General features: G+C 42.0%; 1 protein-coding gene across 1 annotated transcript in view; it reads right to left on the reverse strand.

The window, feature by feature from the left end:
* The window catches only part of LOC134444115 (NLR family CARD domain-containing protein 3-like), a 74,712-nt gene that overhangs the window by 494 nt on the left and 56,902 nt on the right, over nt 1–17,316 (reverse strand). Inside the window, exons 8-14 of the mRNA XM_063193567.1 lie at nt 12,798–12,870; nt 5,165–5,360; nt 3,183–4,983; nt 2,771–2,944; nt 2,196–2,360; nt 1,577–1,747; nt 907–1,071 (exon numbers count right to left, since the gene is read on the reverse strand). Coding sequence (XP_063049637.1) covers nt 907–1,071; nt 1,577–1,747; nt 2,196–2,360; nt 2,771–2,944; nt 3,183–4,983; nt 5,165–5,360; nt 12,798–12,870 — 2,745 coding nt within the window. The remainder of the gene's footprint in view (nt 1–906; nt 1,072–1,576; nt 1,748–2,195; nt 2,361–2,770; nt 2,945–3,182; nt 4,984–5,164; nt 5,361–12,797; nt 12,871–17,316) is intronic.

Here is a 17,316-nt window from a genome sequence, read left to right on the forward strand (position 1 = left end):
TCACAGATGTTCTCTGCTTCATCAGACAACAACTTACACAAGGAGATAAAACAATACATTATTTAGGTTGGAGCTAAATTATGAGTTGCAGTGCTAGTAAACTATTTTGTGACTCAGGACTGTGTACTTTACAGGCTCTACTGAGGAACCTAATGTTTAAGTTCATGTGCCGTTTGGATAAGTCTGAAAACTGCAGTATAATGATGCTCACAAGTGCCAGACATAGCCCTGTCCGATACCAATCATGTATGTGGAAACATTGGTATGGCTGCTTTTTAAGACTGTCATGACATAGTTTGTATATTCTTTGGCATCATTGGTGGTTTTTTAAAAATTATTATTTCTTCTTTTTCCTGCACATTCTATTTCTATGTATATGTTGTGTGTCTGCCTATTGGGCCCTGAGCCTGTAATAAAGTTTATATAATTGAAATAAAGAATTGATCTTCTTTCGTGTGGCAAACAACTTAATTCTGTCTGTAGTCACAATTCTAACAATAGAGCAGAAGAAATTCCAATAGTCAGACATTTATACATACAAAGATGTTGCAGAGACGTTGTTGCCACGGCAATAAAAATTAATTGTGTACAGGCGGGGAAAACCCAGAGGTTCTCTTTTTTAAGATGTTGCAAAGACATTGGCATGACAATAAACATAAATTGTGTGCAGAGGGGGGAAAAGGGGGCCCAGTGGTTGCCATTTTTTTGGCCACCACAAATGCCAATTTGACCTCATCATAAGCCAGTCAAGCCATAGTTTGATTTATTGCATCTCTCTGTAAAATGCCCAAGACATAGGTCTAGACCTTTCCCTAACTCCATAATGTTGTGTTTTGTTTCCGTACGCTTTACACTGGAAAACATGTTCATATCACACTGAATTTTAACTCAACTACACTCTCTCACCTGATTTTGCATTTCAGATTGGTCAGTGCTGAAGTGAGGAGCTCCACTCCATAGTTTCCAGGGTCGTTTCCTCTCAGGTCCAGCTCCTCCAGGTGTGAAGGGTTTGATTTGAGAGCTGAGGTCAGAGCAGCATATCCTTCTCCTGTTACTCCACAGTGTGACAAGCTGGAGGAGAAGAGTTTTTTGCTGTTAAATATTATCACAAGAGGTTATTGCTGCTTAATATCACTCTTACTTGATATATTTGCCATGTCTCAGACAGTGCACATATTTATTTGTCTGTGTGAGTGTGTGACTGTGAGAGCTCTCTCTCTCTCTCTCTTTCTCGCGCACGCAGGCACGCACGAGTCCCTCCTGCTCTTACTTGTCATGCCTGCAAAACTTTCAAATGATTTCACCTCCTCCCCAGATTCCATTTCACTGGTGGCTATGCTTTAGAAGCCATTATAAAGTGTAAGTTGAAATCATTCCGCTTAAATCCCTGCTCTTTTATTAGCCAAGGACCAAGACCAGCTACCATACCAAATATGTGCTTACTGTATGCTGAGCACTCGTACACTAACTATGGAATATTATATAAAGACACATAATTATAAATGATATCTGTTCTAAATTAACACTGCTTTTAATCACATCATGAATGAACAGAGAAACACATTGAACCACCAACTTCAGTGTCTTGACTCTGCAGTGTGAATCCTCCAGTAGAGCACAGAGCTGCTTCACTCCTGAGTCTCCTGGTATCTTCCCTCTCAGGTCCAGCTCTGTCAGGAGTAAGGGGTTTCCACCCAGAACTGAAGTCAGATTCTCACAGACTTTCTCTGCTCCATCAGACAACAACCTACAGAAATGAGGGAGCCACATTTAAATAGAAAGCAAGTATCACAAGTACCATAGTTTGTGTGACAAATAACTTTACGCTCATGGTTAACAGTTATAATCCCCACCCCACCCCCAAGTTTTAGTTTCAGGATTTAAAATTGCTGATATTATTGCCTAACATCCCAGATGTGTACAATACAAATGTGACCAAATAAAATGTAATGTAAAATGTGAGGGTTATGTAAAATATATGTGTTAAGTTTACCTACTGTATCATCAATTGTAGAGCTCAGGCTCACCCCAACCATGTTTTGTTTCCCTGTGCACTCCCTGTGTGTGTGTGTGTGTGTGTGTGTGTGTGTGTGTGTGTGTGTGTGTGTGTGTGTGTGTGTGTGTGTGTGTGTGTGTGTGTGTGTGTGTGTGTGTGTGTGTGTGTGTGTGTGTGTGTGTGTGTGTGTGTGTGTCACCTGAGTTTGCATTTCTGATTGGTCAGTGCTGAAGTGAGGAGCTCCACTCCAGAGTCTCCAGGGTCGTTTCCTCTCAGGTCCAGCTCCTCCAGGTGTGAAGGGTTTGATTTGAGAGCTGCAGCCAGAGCAGCATATCCTTCTCCTGTTACACTACAGCCTGACAACCTGGTGGGAGAAGAGCTTATTGCTGTTAAATATTATTTTCACTTGATACATTTGCCCTGTCTCAGTGCACACATTTCAAGTTGAATGTAAAAGCTCGCACATCCAAGCGTCTGACCTGGGAGCAGGACCAATAAATAGCCGAATAAAAAAGAGAGAAAAGTCCGCTACAACCAGGATTTCATGATCCCAATTGTTTTTGTTTTCTGTGACGTTTCGGGTAGACATCACGTCTGAAGAAGGGTTCTACCCGAAACATCATGTAAAAAATAAAAAATAATAATTGGGAGCATGAAATCCTGGTTTCAGGGGACTTTTCTCTCTTTCTTTATCAGTGCACACATTTAGCATTTTGCAAGATGGAGAGAGAAAGCAAGATAAAAAAGACACCATGAACCAAACCAAGACCTAACCTCAGAGTCTCCAGGGCACAGTTAGGGTTCTTCAGGCCACTGCACAGATTCTTGACTCCAATATCTCTGATGCAGTTGTCACTGATATCCAGTTTTCTGAGCTTTGATGATTCTTTGCAGAGGATGGACGCTAGTGTTGTGCAGCTCTGTGAGGTGAGCCCACAGCTATCAAGCCTGAAGGGGAAAAGACCACCAGTAACTAGATGACATAATAAAAGCATTATGATGGCGTATGTACTGCATGCTAATGTTGTGCCAAATGTACTTCACAAAACAGAAACAATAATTTGTTCAACCAGTCATTAGATGTTGTTTAGTTTAATCTAGTTTATTTGACAGGTGCCATGTGCAAGGCAGTTCTAGTACCAGAGTTATCAATTTAGTACATCTGATAGATTTATGTTTTACTTACAGGGTTGTGTGGGATTCCTCCACTACTGGCTTTAGCCTCAGGAGAGCTTCATCAGACCTGATGAACTTCTTCAGGTCAAACACATCCAGATTCTGGTCTGATGACACGAGTACAAACACTAGAGCTGACCACTGGCCAGGTGAGAGCTTGGCCTTTGAAAGTTTTCCTGCACTAAGGTAGCTCTGGATCTGCTCCACTAAGGAGTGGTCATTGAGTTCATTCAAACAGTGGAAGAGGTTGATCATCCTTTCTGGGGACGGGGCCTCCCTGATCTTGTTCTTAATGTACCTGATTGTTTTATCATTGCCAGCCCGGACAAAAACTGTCCTGATTTTGTCCATTACACCCACTTGTCTTCTACTCACCAGACCACGCAGGAGAGTTTGATTGGACTCCAGAGAGAGTCCAAGAAGGAAGCGAAGGAAGAGGTCAAAGCGTCCATCGTCATAGATCAAAGCTTTGTCCACAGCACTCTTCTGCAAGATGGTCATGGACTCTGTTTTTTGATGGGCATGATGTGGGGATATTATGTCATTACCTTCATTCGCCATCATCACAAATGCATACAGAGCAGCAAGATACTCCTGGATACTGAGGTGTACAAAGCAAAATACTGTCCCTACAAAGATGCCGGATTCCTCTCTGAAGATCTGGGTGCACATCCCAGAGCATACTGTTGCCTCTTTGACATCAATGTCACATTCTCTGAGGTCTTCTTCATAAAATATCAGGTTGCCCTTCTCTAACTGTTCATAGGCCAGCTTTCCAAGACGCAGGATTAGCTCATGGTTCCATTGTGGCTCAGGGTCTTGCAGATTGTCAAATTTGGCGCTTCTCTGTCTGGTTTGAAACATGAGGAAAAATGTGTACATCTCTGTCAAAGTCTTTGGTACTTGTATGTGTCCTGTGGAATAAATCATCTGAAGAACCATAGCAGCAATCCAGCAGAAAACGGGTATGTGGCACATGATGTGGAGGCTCCTGGATGATTTAATGTGTGAAATGATTTTTCTTGCACAACTTTCATCACTGATCCTCTTCCTGAAATACTCTTCCTTTTGGGAGTCATTGAACCCTTGCACTTCTGTCACCAGGTCAACACACTCAGGAGGGATTCTTCCGGCTGCTGCTGGTCGAGAGGTTATCCACAGTAGAGCAGAGGGGAACAGATTACCCTTGATGAGATTTGTCAAGATGACATCCAATGATTTGACAGCTCTCATGTCAGTCAAACTCTCATTTCCCTGAAATTCAAGTTGAAGTCGACACTCATCCAGACCATCAAGGACAAACAGCACTTGATACTTTTTCTGGCAGACAAGTGTGAATTCCTTTAGCTCTGGAAAGAAGTGGTGAAGAAGATCCATTAAAGAGTACTTGTTTTCTCTCATGATGTTGAGCTCCCGAAAGCACAGTGGAAAGATGAACTTGATCTCTTGGTTGTCATTTCCCTCAGCCCAGTCCAGGACATACTTTTGCACAGATATAGTTTTGCCGATGCCAGCCACCCCCTTTGTGAGAACTCTTCTGATTGGTTTGTTCTGAATTGATGAAGGCTTGAAGATGTCAGCACATTTGATTGGTCTGTCCTGTCCAGCTGGTTTCTTGGATCTGTACTCAATCTGCCTGACCTCATGCTCCTCATTGACTTTCTCACTTTCTCCCTCAGTGATGTAGAGATCTGTGTAGATTTTTTCCAGCAGAACAGAACTTCCCTGTTTGGCTATCCCTTCGAACACACTCTGGTACTTGTTCTTGAGATTTCTTTTTAAATCCTTCTGACAACCTACATTCATCTCATCTATTGTGAAAACAAACAAAAACACAGAAAGAATAAAGTATTTAAAACTAGGAAAAAAATAATACACGAGGACATTAAATAAATAAATAAATAAATAAATAAATAAATAAATAAATAAATAAATAACAATTAATTTGACCTCTCTGTAATGCAATTGCGGAAAAGACCAAATCATTCTTACTGTCAATCAGTTCATCAGCAAGGTCCTGGTGCTCCATCTTACGGAGAAAGTGCAGTGCCATCTGGAGAACTCCTTCTCTGGCATCACTCTCATCCTCTGCTTTATTCTCAATGTTTTCCCCGTAGTTTGGACTAAGAATCTGCTTCAATCTCTGCAGCTCAGTCTTTAAAAAGATGATGATCTTCTCCTCGAGCACCTAAAGTGCATATGACATTTCAGATGCATTTACTGTTATGATCATCTTATTGGTCTCTCATCGAACAGTCTTGCTGCATTTCAGATCAGTAAAGTCAAAGCCGTTCTGCCTTCAAGTCGAGCATCACCTGTTGACCTGGTTGACCTGATTGTGTGATCTGTTTCAGTTAGCTGACAAACTTCCTGTTCCCAACTGTCTCTTTACTCTTCCCATTTGCCCTGATGCCCTGCCTGCTGATTGTTTGAGTTTGACCCCCGGGAATGGCAATCATCACACTGCACAGTAACTACAGAAAAAGTAACAAGTTAATAAATGCCTAATACACATGATAGCAATTCTTAACTTATGGAGAGGTTTTCCCAGACTGCACAGCGTGCTCATATTTTCTGATATTTCAAATTAACACATCCATTCCTGTAATAGTCAGTGTATATTTTCGGTATATTGGTCCATACGAACCACTGTTGACAACATGTATTAGGTTCATTATCTCTAACTGTTTAACTTAACTCTTTAGATTTTCTTTTGGCTTTTGACATGTACAAGTTTTTTTCTTTTACCTGACATGTTTCGACGGTGTTACTTCCGTCTTCATCAGAGGGTCACTGTGATGTTGATGAGTTACGTGCTTTAAAATCAGCTGATGTTGTTGTGGAGGTGTGACCTCCCTGCCAATAATGGCCAGATTACACACACCCGGCGCGGACAAGAGTGGCAGCATGTTTCAGTAGCTCCTGTGTTGTTTTGTCTGTATTTATCTTTTTCATCTCGATCTTTTTTTTAAACTTCTTGTTTCAAGAAGGGATTTTTATCTCTATCCCATGGATATGGATAACTTTTTGCAACATTCTGGCAACAGTAAACTTGTTTACACAAGGAATCAGCTGGTTGCATTGCGCAAGTTTGCCAGCGGTGCAGTGAACGGCGACATCCCCCAGGAACTTTTCTGCTTTCGTGGATGCAGAGCTGGAGTCGCAGTCAAAGTCAGGCGAAAGGAGAAGAAATGGAGATACAAGCCCTCTGTCCCTGCAATCGTGATAGGAAATGTGAACTCTCTGAACAACAAAACCGACGAGCTGACTGCCCTGGTAAGAAATCAAAAGCTGAGAGAATCGAGTCTGATCTGCCTCACTGAAACATGGCTAACTAGTCTCACTCCTACTGCTAATGTTGACTTACCGGGCTTCAGCATAGCCAGACTGGACAGAGACAATGTACTCTCAGGGAAAAAGAAAGGAGGTGGACTGATAATGTACATTAACAACAAGTGGTGCCATCCTGGACATGTTACTGTGAAGGAAACAGTTTGCTGTAAAGATGTGGAGCTACTGGCAGTCAGCCTACGTCCCTACTACACCCCAAGAGAATTTTCTCATGCCATAATCATCTGTGTCTACATCCCGCCACGAGCTGTACCAGACATTGCCTGTGACATCATTCACTCAACTGTTGCAAAGCTACAAACGCAACACACAGAGGCTTTTTTTTGCCATAACTGGAGATTTTAACCATGTAACCCTCGATTCCACCCTCACTAACTTCCACCAGTTCGTTGACTGTGCAACAAGAAAGAACAGAACAATCGACCTCCTGTATGCAAACGTGAAGGATGCCTACAGCGCCATCCCCCCTTCCCCCACTGTGCTCCTCTGACCACAACCTGATCCATCTTCAGCCTTTGTATGTCCCCAAAGTACAGAGACTACCAACTACCACACGCACCTTCAGGGAATGGACACCAGTAGCAGAGGAGACGCTGAGGGACTGCTTTGAAATCACAGACTGGCACTTACTACAGGGCAGTGATGACCTGGAGGAGGCCACAACATGTACTACAGACTACATCAACTTCTGCATGGACATTGTTGCACCAACCAAGATTGTCCGCTGTTACCCCAATAACAAGCCCTGGGTAACCAGTGAGGTCAAACAACTCCTCAATAGGAAAAATAAACTTTTCAAGGAGGGCAACTGGACAGATCTGAGGAATGTACAGCGAGAGCTCAAAAGCACCCTGAAGGAGGCCAAGGTGGCATATGGCAGGAAAGTGGAAAGGAAACTCAGAGACAATTCCAGGGAGGCTTGGCAGGGGCTTAGAAACATTACCGAGTAGCATCCAACTGCAGTTTGCAGAAGTGGGCAGGTCTGGATGTCTGAGTACCCGCCCCTCCCATTTTGCATCTCGCCCCTCCTATTTTTCCTATTATGGTAGTCTGTACAGTCCCACACCATCTACTTGGAATCCTGAGTTGACGCACGCTGAGGGCACATGCTTCTAGAGCGAGACCGATTCTTGCTGCGCTCCTGACCGGTGTGAATGCTGTGCCTGTGCCTGTGCCTGTGTGTGTGTGTGTGTGTGTGGTTAGGTCCTGTACGTTGTAACGTGTGCGTGGAGATCACCTGTGCCCTCGATAGGAGGGCACGCACGCCTGTGGGCATCGTCTACTTCCCGTTCCTTTTTGGTATTTTTCTTGAAGTGGCCCGAATACGAGAGCAATGTGCGTTATACTGACGCACACACATTCACACACACACACACACACACACCGGTCAGGAGCGCAGCAAGAATCGGTCTCGCTCTAGAAGCATGCGCACGTCTTTCCTCTAAGTGCAATGACATCCAGAGCTATTTTTCTTCCCGTGTAGAAGCTTAGCGCTGGATGACAAGGGGACTCGAAGTGCTCAGGGGGGAGGAGGGAGATGTGCTCAGGGGGAAGGAGGGAGATGTCATCCAGACCTGCCCCCCGCCCTGCACACTGCAGTTGAACATACTTGACATTACCGGCTGTGGGAAGAAGAGAAGCATGGTTGATGGCGACCCATCAATGGCCAATGACCTAAACCAGTTCTACAACCGGTTTGGCAACTTGGGCACAGGGGGAGGCCATTCTCTTGTCACCTCTCACCCCCCCAGCCCACACTTGACAACGACTCTGGCAACGACCCTGAAGATCACTTTTCAGCCCAGGTATGTTCAACTGCAGTGTGCAGGGCGGGGGGCAGGTCTGGATCCCATCTCCCTCCTCCCCCCTGAGCACATCTCCCTCCTCCCCCCTGAGCACATCGAGTGCCTCCCCCTTGTCATTCAGCGCTAAGCTTCTACACGGGAAGAAAAATAGCTCTGGAAGTCACTGCACCGTGCAGAGCAAAGACACAGAGTTTTCACAAATAAAATCGTAGATCCACTCTCTCTACTCAACTAATAATGGTTTGGTGAGTGTAGGAAACACAAGCGGGGAGCTTTGAGTGAACCGTGTGATGAACAGCACGCGACCCTGTTTAGTATAATTTATTAATCCCGAGGGAAATTAATATAAGGACAGCTACATATAGTATTTGTCAACGCATGGGTCTAATTTGAATTAATATTAAGTGTCTCTTCTTAGTAGGCTATCTTAGTTTGAAGACCAGATATTTGGTGCCAGTTTCTAAAATTCGAAAGATGGGTAGGCCTACTACAAGAAAAGTATGGCAGTAAAACGCCTGTGCAGTGGCGAATTATTCCATGTGTGATCCGCTCGAAATTCAACATAGGCCTACCATCATTGAAAAGCATGAGCACATTCTTCAAATTCCCAAAGCCTGGATGCTGTCGCCACAATCTCTTTAGGATTGGGGACTGGACTCTGAGCAGGCCATTGCAGTAGCTTTTGGTATCCTTCGTGCATCTGCCCCGCTTCCAAACTGACACCCTGACACATTTAGCATTAACCTTTTGTTTTTATATTTCAATTATTTTTATTGACATTTAAACACATATTATTATGCATCAGCAGGATCACAAAAGCACAGTAACATGGAGTTCATCCAGTAACAATTAACCATTCAAGCTTTTGTTTTTAACCGTCTAACAGCGCTTAACATTATCATTAAATCAATGGAACCTAAAGCAGTTGCAGAGACCGTTTCATATTGGATCAATCCCATCTCCTTTACTATGAAAGAGAAAGTAAGGTCAAGGACAAATTATTCTATGTAAATGGAAATAAACACTCATGCAATTGGAACGTGGAAATTGAAAATTAAATATATTTAGTAGGCTATATTTAATTAGCACTCTAAACGACGAGACATGATAGGCCTACAAGCTGTGTGCATAGAATACAGTGTAGCCAACTACGCATTCACTATTATTGATGAATGATTCTATGTCCAGTGTTTAGTAAATGTAGGCTAGGCCTATTTACTTAACACTCCAAACGATGAGACAAAGGGTAACGCATTCGCTATTTATGAATGATTCTATGTCCAATATTTAGTTGGTCTAAATATATTTACTTAACACTTCAAAAGACGAGACACGATACAAGCTGTGTGCATAGAATAAGCCTACTGCATTCGTCAGATAAGACATTTGGGTCCATTTCTCAAATATGATTTACGAATGATTCTATGTCCAGTGTTTAGTAGACGAGACATGATACAAGCTGTGTGCATAGAATACAGTGTACTATGCATTCGCCGCAGAAGACATTTGGCGCAAATTCTCAAATAGGGTGACGTCGGGATGGTGTGGGACTGTACAGACTACCATAATAGGAAAAATAGGAGGGGCGAGATACAAAATGGGAGGGGCGGGATCTCAGACATCCAGACCTGCCCACTTCTGCAAACTGCAGTTGGATGCTACTCTTTCAGCCGGCTCCGATCTCCCCCACTCTGAACCCCCCACTCTCAGCGACACTCCACCCTGTGTCAAATACATGGACACTACATCCACCCATCCCTCAGCTCTGCCTATTACCATGCATGACCCCATGCATTCTAGTCCTATTTAGTGGTACACTGCCAAGGCCTCTAGAGCCATGATGCCGTTGGTTATAATAGCTTATGAATATTAAAGCTTGGAGTCTGTAGTATACAGATATTATACTGTATTTGGTGTACCTTTTGCACAACACCATATCTTAAATTCTGAGTGACTCAGCCTCTCTGTGATAATCTTATACTTGGATACCTATATTGTCCGTCAGTACAATTCATTTTGAAATGTTCTTCTTTGTTATTTTATCTTATTTGGATGTTTACTAAATTATAAATAAATACCAACTTATTTGAGACGTGTTGCATTTATCAAATTAGAAATGAGTACATATGTCCCCCAAAACACTTAATTTTGTTTGTCTGTTTTAACACTTAATATGTTGTCTTTTCACTATTCTCCATCTAATGAATAGATTGAATGTTTTGAAAATTATAGCATTTTGATTTTATTCACGGTTTACCCAACGTCCCAACTTCACCGGATTTGGGGTTTGTACATAGGACTAAAACATATAGCCTAGAGCATACTAGGGTCATGTACAATATGAAGTACAGTAGGAATGAGTTATATTACTGTTACGAGTCAAATTCTTATTAGGGACATCTTGGAGGTTCAAAGATGTAATGTGGCACTTGGGAAAAGCTATCTAAATCCAGACATCACAACACAATGTAATCACAAAAGAACCATATCACTGATGCTGGTTGCTAAGGAAGATGCTTTGCCTAGCAACTGTTGCTATGCAAAAGGTACACCAAATACAGTATAATATCTGTATACTACAGACTCCAAGCTTTAATATGGTATATCATAAGCTATTATAATCAACTGCATCGTGGCTCTAGAGGCCTTGGTAGTGTACCACTACATAGGACTAGAATGCATGGGGTCATATACAATATGATGTGAAAAATTATAGTGGGAGTGAGTTATATGACTGTTACCACTCAAATTCTTATTCAGGATATCTTTAAGATTAAAAAAGGTAATGTGGCGTTGTTGTGTGGGGGGTGCATGGTAGGCTACCGTTCCTCCCACTCCCACCATCTACAACTCTGCCATAGCACCCCCACTGATGGACACAGCAGGCCCACCAACCCCTATTGCCTCTACCCCCCGCTCCAGCCCCTCACCTCTGCCACTGTTAACAACATACTGATTTCAGGCGCTCCACCCCACCCTTGGTGCCTGTCTCTATTGGGGGAGAGAAGGTGGAGACTGTCTGCACTTACAAGTACCTGGGAGTGCACCTCGACAATAAACTGGACTGGTTCACAAACTCAGATGCACTCTACAGGAAAGGCCAAAGCAGGCTCTATCTCCTCAGAAGGCTGAGGTCCTTCAATGTCTGCAGCCTACTTCTGCTTATGTTCTACCAGTCTCTCATGGGTAGCGTGCTCTTCGATGTTGCGACATGCTGGGGTGGAAGCATCAGGAAGAGAGATGCTGGACGCCTTGGCAGACTGGTGAGGAAGGCAGGGTCAGTGGTGGGCATGGAGCTGGAGTCATTCACCTCAACAGCTGAGAGCAGAACACTGAGCAGACTGGACTCTATTATGGACAATCAGCATCACCCCCTTAACGCCATCTTCACTAACCAACTGAGTTTGTTCAGTCACAGACTCCAGGCTTTCACCTGCAGTACTGACAGAGTAAGGAAGTCCTTTGTCCCATGGGCAATTCAGCTGTTTAACAACACAGAGAAAGACACTTTTGAACTTAAGAAGGACATCATCATTGGGGACTGGACTGCCTGAGATGCCAGAGCTGGCCCAGACCAGGAAACCTCTTGGTGCGTGTGTGTGTGTGTGTGTGGGTGTGTGTGGGTGTGTGTGCGCGTGCGTGTGGGCGTGTGTTTGTCTATACACTTACCTGTACTTAACTGTGACACTGTGAGACATTTTCACCCCTATCATACTCTGTACACTGCCTACTTCTGCATACTATACTATATCATAGATGTATCTGTCAACACTGGTCATGTTAAGACTGTCTACCTTAACTGACAGAGTATGTTTTCTGCACATGGTCTATCCCAACTCACAGAATGTCTTTTTGCACAATTACCTTTTTACATTTTTTACACATTACTTTTTCACATTCTTTATCTTTACTATTTTTATTTTTATTTTCCCCTCCCTGACTATTCCTGTGTTATTTGTGTCTTGAAATGTCCATGTGGGCATTCATTTATTTGTGTATTTATGTAAGCTACTGGATACCTGAATTCCCCCCTGGGGATTAATAAAGTCACTCTACTCTACTCTACTACAGATACCACCGCTGGATTAAGAAGTCTATGGAGATCAGAAAGCGTAGCCCAAGTACCATGAACAGGGATGAGGGGGCATACCTGCTCTCACACACCTGGACCACCATCCTAAGAGGACAACTCTAACAGCATTTAATTGGCAGGGAGGTCACACCTCCACAACAACATCAGCTGATTTTAAAGCACGTCACTCATCAACATCACATAGTGACCCTCTGATGAAGATGGAAGTAACGCCGTCGAAACATGTCAGGTAAAAGATAAAAACTTTGACATGTCTTAAGGAAAAGGAAAATCTAAACTGTTGACAACAGTTTAGTTCAGTTGGTCAATGCAATTTTTAAAACATAGAATACTGAATAAAAACTTGTATATGAGATTACTACCCAGAATTCCTTACCTCAAAGATATGAGGTAAATCTTGTTGCTTGTCCTGACCACTGGAGTCTTGTTTATGTCTCCTCTTTTGATCTCTGGTGATAAAAGATGAAATATAAGGCATAAAAATTGTAACCTACCACACCACGTCCCTTCTCAGATCTCTTTTAGGCTGGCTACATGCTTAATAAACAATAGTAAAAACAAGAGACATTAAAAACTGAGAGAACATAAACACAAGAGAAAACAAAACAGAGTTAAAGAGTCAAAATGAATAGGCTAAGTGAAATAGATGAGTTGTGAGTCTGTATTTGAACATGAGTAGAGAGAGTCAATATTGCGGATGTCAGGGGGAAGTGCATTGCTGAGCTGGGGAGCTCCCCATGGTACTGAGGCAGGTAGAGGAGACAGTGAGGAGGACAGAGGAGGAGGGAGCTGAACGGAATAGCCACAGAACAAGTGAATATGTAATATGAAGACTGTAAACTGTAACAGTCATGTAGAAATTGGAAAATAAGTCCTATTTTATTAATATTTCCATCTTTTGGTTACAAATCTAAATATCACAGGTTCTTCACATACTGAAAGCGAAACTGTGTTATTGAGATCTAGTAAACTGTATGACTTCTGCGATCTACGGTGTGTCTCAGTAGAGAAGGGGTGTGACCAATTTACTGTTTGACACCGTCACTGAGTTATTACCGTCTGGTACACGGTATGTGGGTGGTTGACGTTTAAGGCCATAACACACTTAAAGGGGGAAACATATTCCAATTCCTGAAAAAATGGGTAGAAACATTGGGAAATAAATGGGGATGTCAGTGGTCCGTGGAAATTCGCCTATTTTTTGCCATTTTTTGGGAAAATGTGTCCTGCGCTGTGACATCATTGGTGTGACATTTCTGTAAGATACAATAAAATGATTAATATTCTGCACAAACATATCGCTCTTTCTGCTATTGTTCTTTTAACCCCCACCTCACACACACACTACTACCCACCCGCACCTCAGAGCTCATGCTAACTAGATAATGATATTGTGTTTAACCTTAATATGTGTTTTCACTCATAAAAAAAAAATGTCCTTCCATAGGAGCAGTCACACCACGGGACACCATAAATGAACCTAAGCATTGTGTGACAGAATCATTGCAATATGTAGACATATTAAGAGGTTAATAGTCACCTTAAACTTCCACATCACTCTCCAATAACTGAGATATAACTGGTTAGGAGCCTGTCTTTAAGAACCTTGCAGTTGGCCTTGCAGCTGCCCGTCCACAAACCTGACTTACATGTCACCCCGCAGGACGCAGTTTGTGTTATGAAATTGAACTTGCCGTTAATGTTACTGTATTGAGTTTTTTTCACATTCATATTTTTGAATATAAGGTTAATATTTATGAAATCATGCCAAATGTTTTATAAATGATTACAAATGTTGTTGGTTTATTTTATAGCTGTATATATTCCATATTCCAGCTGTATATATTAATGTTACAGTCACACCACAGGACATTTGACATATAAACCCTTCCATAAATCTGAAAAAAAATGTTTCTTCTCATCTAAGACTAATATGAAACATGATGTACCACATCTTCTTTCATTTACATTTGTTTTCAATAGGAAAAATATCAATTTTGTAGGTTTTTAACTTATGTTACGTAAAAAGAGGGCGTCATGTCAACCACCCATATATAGTGGTAGGTCAACAACTACTTTTTGTATATGAGTATTATGTAGTTTAGTTAGCTCGAATAAATATAGTTAAAAAACTTTAGGGCCAGCTGAGGAATTAAAATGGCCGCGGTGTTACATTACATGGCCGCGGCTCACTGGGACAAGTCCCTGATCTCTCAATGGCCACTCCGCACGTGTTTGTGGGGGTTTTGGTGCGGGTTTTGGTTTGATTATGCTTTAAACCTCTGGTTGTGTTACAAACATGGTTACGTTCATGGTGTTAACACTAGAACTACCACAAGAGAGTCATTTGACCCTTTGGACCCCCTGCAGACACTCCTTTTGTTGTGGAAATGTGGCTGTTAGCAGCTCAAAAAGAGATGAATAAAGTAAAACAAAAACAATCATGTAGATGGGTCATAGTCACAGCAATGCTGCTCAATATGTTCTTCACACAGTCAATACGACCCACTGTGGTTCCAATCCTAGAGTGCACGCATATGCAGATTTTTTGGGGTAGGTTTTAATACAAAGACAACAGGCAAATAATGTTGATTATGTTCTGTTCCTGTTCAGCAAAATGCTTTGGTCATACACTGTATTGTCATACACCCTCAGAATTGGAAACCCAGTCTGCAAAGTGATGGCTACTTATACGTTACAAAATGATAAACAATGAATAATGGACTTACCTGCACATACAGGTCCTTCTCAAATAATTAGCATATTGTGTTAAAGTTCATTTTTTTCCCCATAATGTAATGATAAAAATTCAACTTTCATATGTTTTACATTCATTGCACAGCAACTGAAATATTTCAGGTCTTGTTTTGTTTTAATATTGATGATTTTAGCATACAGCTCATGAAAACCCAAAATTCCCATCTCAGAAAATTAGCATATCATGAAAAGGTTGTCTAAACAAGCTATTAACCTAATCATCTGAATTAACCAATTAACTCTAAACACTGGTAAAAGCTTCCTGAGGCTTTAAAAAGTCTCAGCCTTGTTCATTACTCAAAGCCGCAGTCATGGGTTAGACTGTGTTTAACATTGAAGTCAATGGCAGTGGCATTGCATGAGGGTTATGAAAGCAGATATCATTGATGCTTAGCTGTCAGCTGTTTTTTGTTCTTTGATCTGGTGACCCACACTTCCCTCTTCATTATACTCCATAGATTTCCATACCAAGTTTTTCAATTTTTGTTACAAATCGTATTCTATTTGACAGAACATTCCATTGACTTTCAATGGGGTTTCATTTCTGGCAAATAGAATTACATTTGTAACAAAAATAGAAAAACTTGGTATGGAAATCTATGGAGTATAATTCATTTCATACTACAGAGCTGTCATAGCAAAGACCTTGTCAGCCAAGCCGAGGCACAGAGAAGAGTATACCTCTTCACAATCTTTCTGTTACTGGTGTTTTTATAGGTGTAGGTGTATGTATTTAGAAACGTGTACTGAAGATACTATTATTTGCCAATCCAGCCGGCTGGTCCCGTGGCACCCGGACTATCCCCAGCCGTTGTGGCTGTTTCACCTCTGCTTTCGAGGTATGTTGTATGTACACTACCTGTAACATGCTGCTCCACACTGTTTTATTCAAGTTTTAGAAATATGTATTCATGGTAAATTGCTACTGCCAGGTTGACTCTCCTGATGCCCGAATTCTCTGTAACATCCCTTTGTTCAACTGCAATGAGGTATGTGTAAACATTGTGTTAAACAGTTATTTAATAATGTACTGTAACCAACTAATGTTTGCTTGTTTGCCAGACGCCTCAGAGTATGCCTTCCAGGGTCGGGGCAAGGCATTAAGTAGTAGCCCACTGCCTTTTTTGCCTGTTTAATTTCACCTTTCTGTTTGATTTCTTGTTTTGTTTGTTTATGTTTCCGGCCGCCTTGATCTCCTTTCTCTAGACAGGATAGCCCCCAGTTGGCTGTCTAGTATTGATGTTAGCCAGTTACTCCCAGTGCAGGTGTCTGTGTCTGTGTTGTTGTGCACCTGTATTGCAGTGACTTGCACTCACTTGAAATCACTCACCTGTGTATAGTGAGTAGTATAGCATGGTTGGATTGTTTACGTGTAGTGTATAGCCATATTCATTGAATCACTTACTTGACGTGGTGTGCCTATGCTCATGCTTGAGTGTGTTTAAACATAGGCCTTTATTTCTACCGTAGACTCAGTTAACCTGCCTTGGGAGCCTGGTCTGGTAATCTTTAGGGGAGGGTCACCCCTTACGCAAGTTCATCTCCTGTCTGTCCTCCAGGTTTTAGTAAGGCTTGTTTTTAACACTGAATGCTTTCTTTTGTTTATTTAAAACTTTTGTAACAATAAAGAAAAATATTTTATTCACAAAAGGGAAGACACGTCTCAGTGCTGTCTATCTGAACCTGCGTTGCCTTGCTGTTTCAGGTATTGGTTATTCACTGTAGGCGGAATTCTCCCACCCGCTTAAGTAAAAAAAAGCGCTTAACATCGCCTCCGCGGTTACTGAAGTCTGTGATTAAGCGGGGTTTACGCGCGATTTTACCAGTTGCGCACTTTGGGGAGGGCCAGGCCAAAATCAGGGAGTTTCGCATGTAAATGAATCCTAAGCGTATTCTCCCGTGCACTTAAGCGCGTTTGCCTTTACGCGCATCAAAGGGCTGTAGTAAGGTCAAGCGCCACTATGAGGTAAAATGTAATATTGCATTTGATGCTCGCTTGGCTCGCATTTTGAACATGTTACATGGTAGGCCCTATGCTTTGTTGATGTTCCTTACCGTCAGCGTGAGTTCAAATCGAAATTCATTCACAGTTCCACTACATAAACATCCTACATTAATTGTGACAAAATATGACCAGC

Source organism: Engraulis encrasicolus, unplaced genomic scaffold (genome assembly GCF_034702125.1).
Source record: "Engraulis encrasicolus isolate BLACKSEA-1 unplaced genomic scaffold, IST_EnEncr_1.0 scaffold_45_np1212, whole genome shotgun sequence".
Classification (NCBI taxonomy): Eukaryota; Metazoa; Chordata; class Actinopteri; order Clupeiformes; family Engraulidae; genus Engraulis; species Engraulis encrasicolus.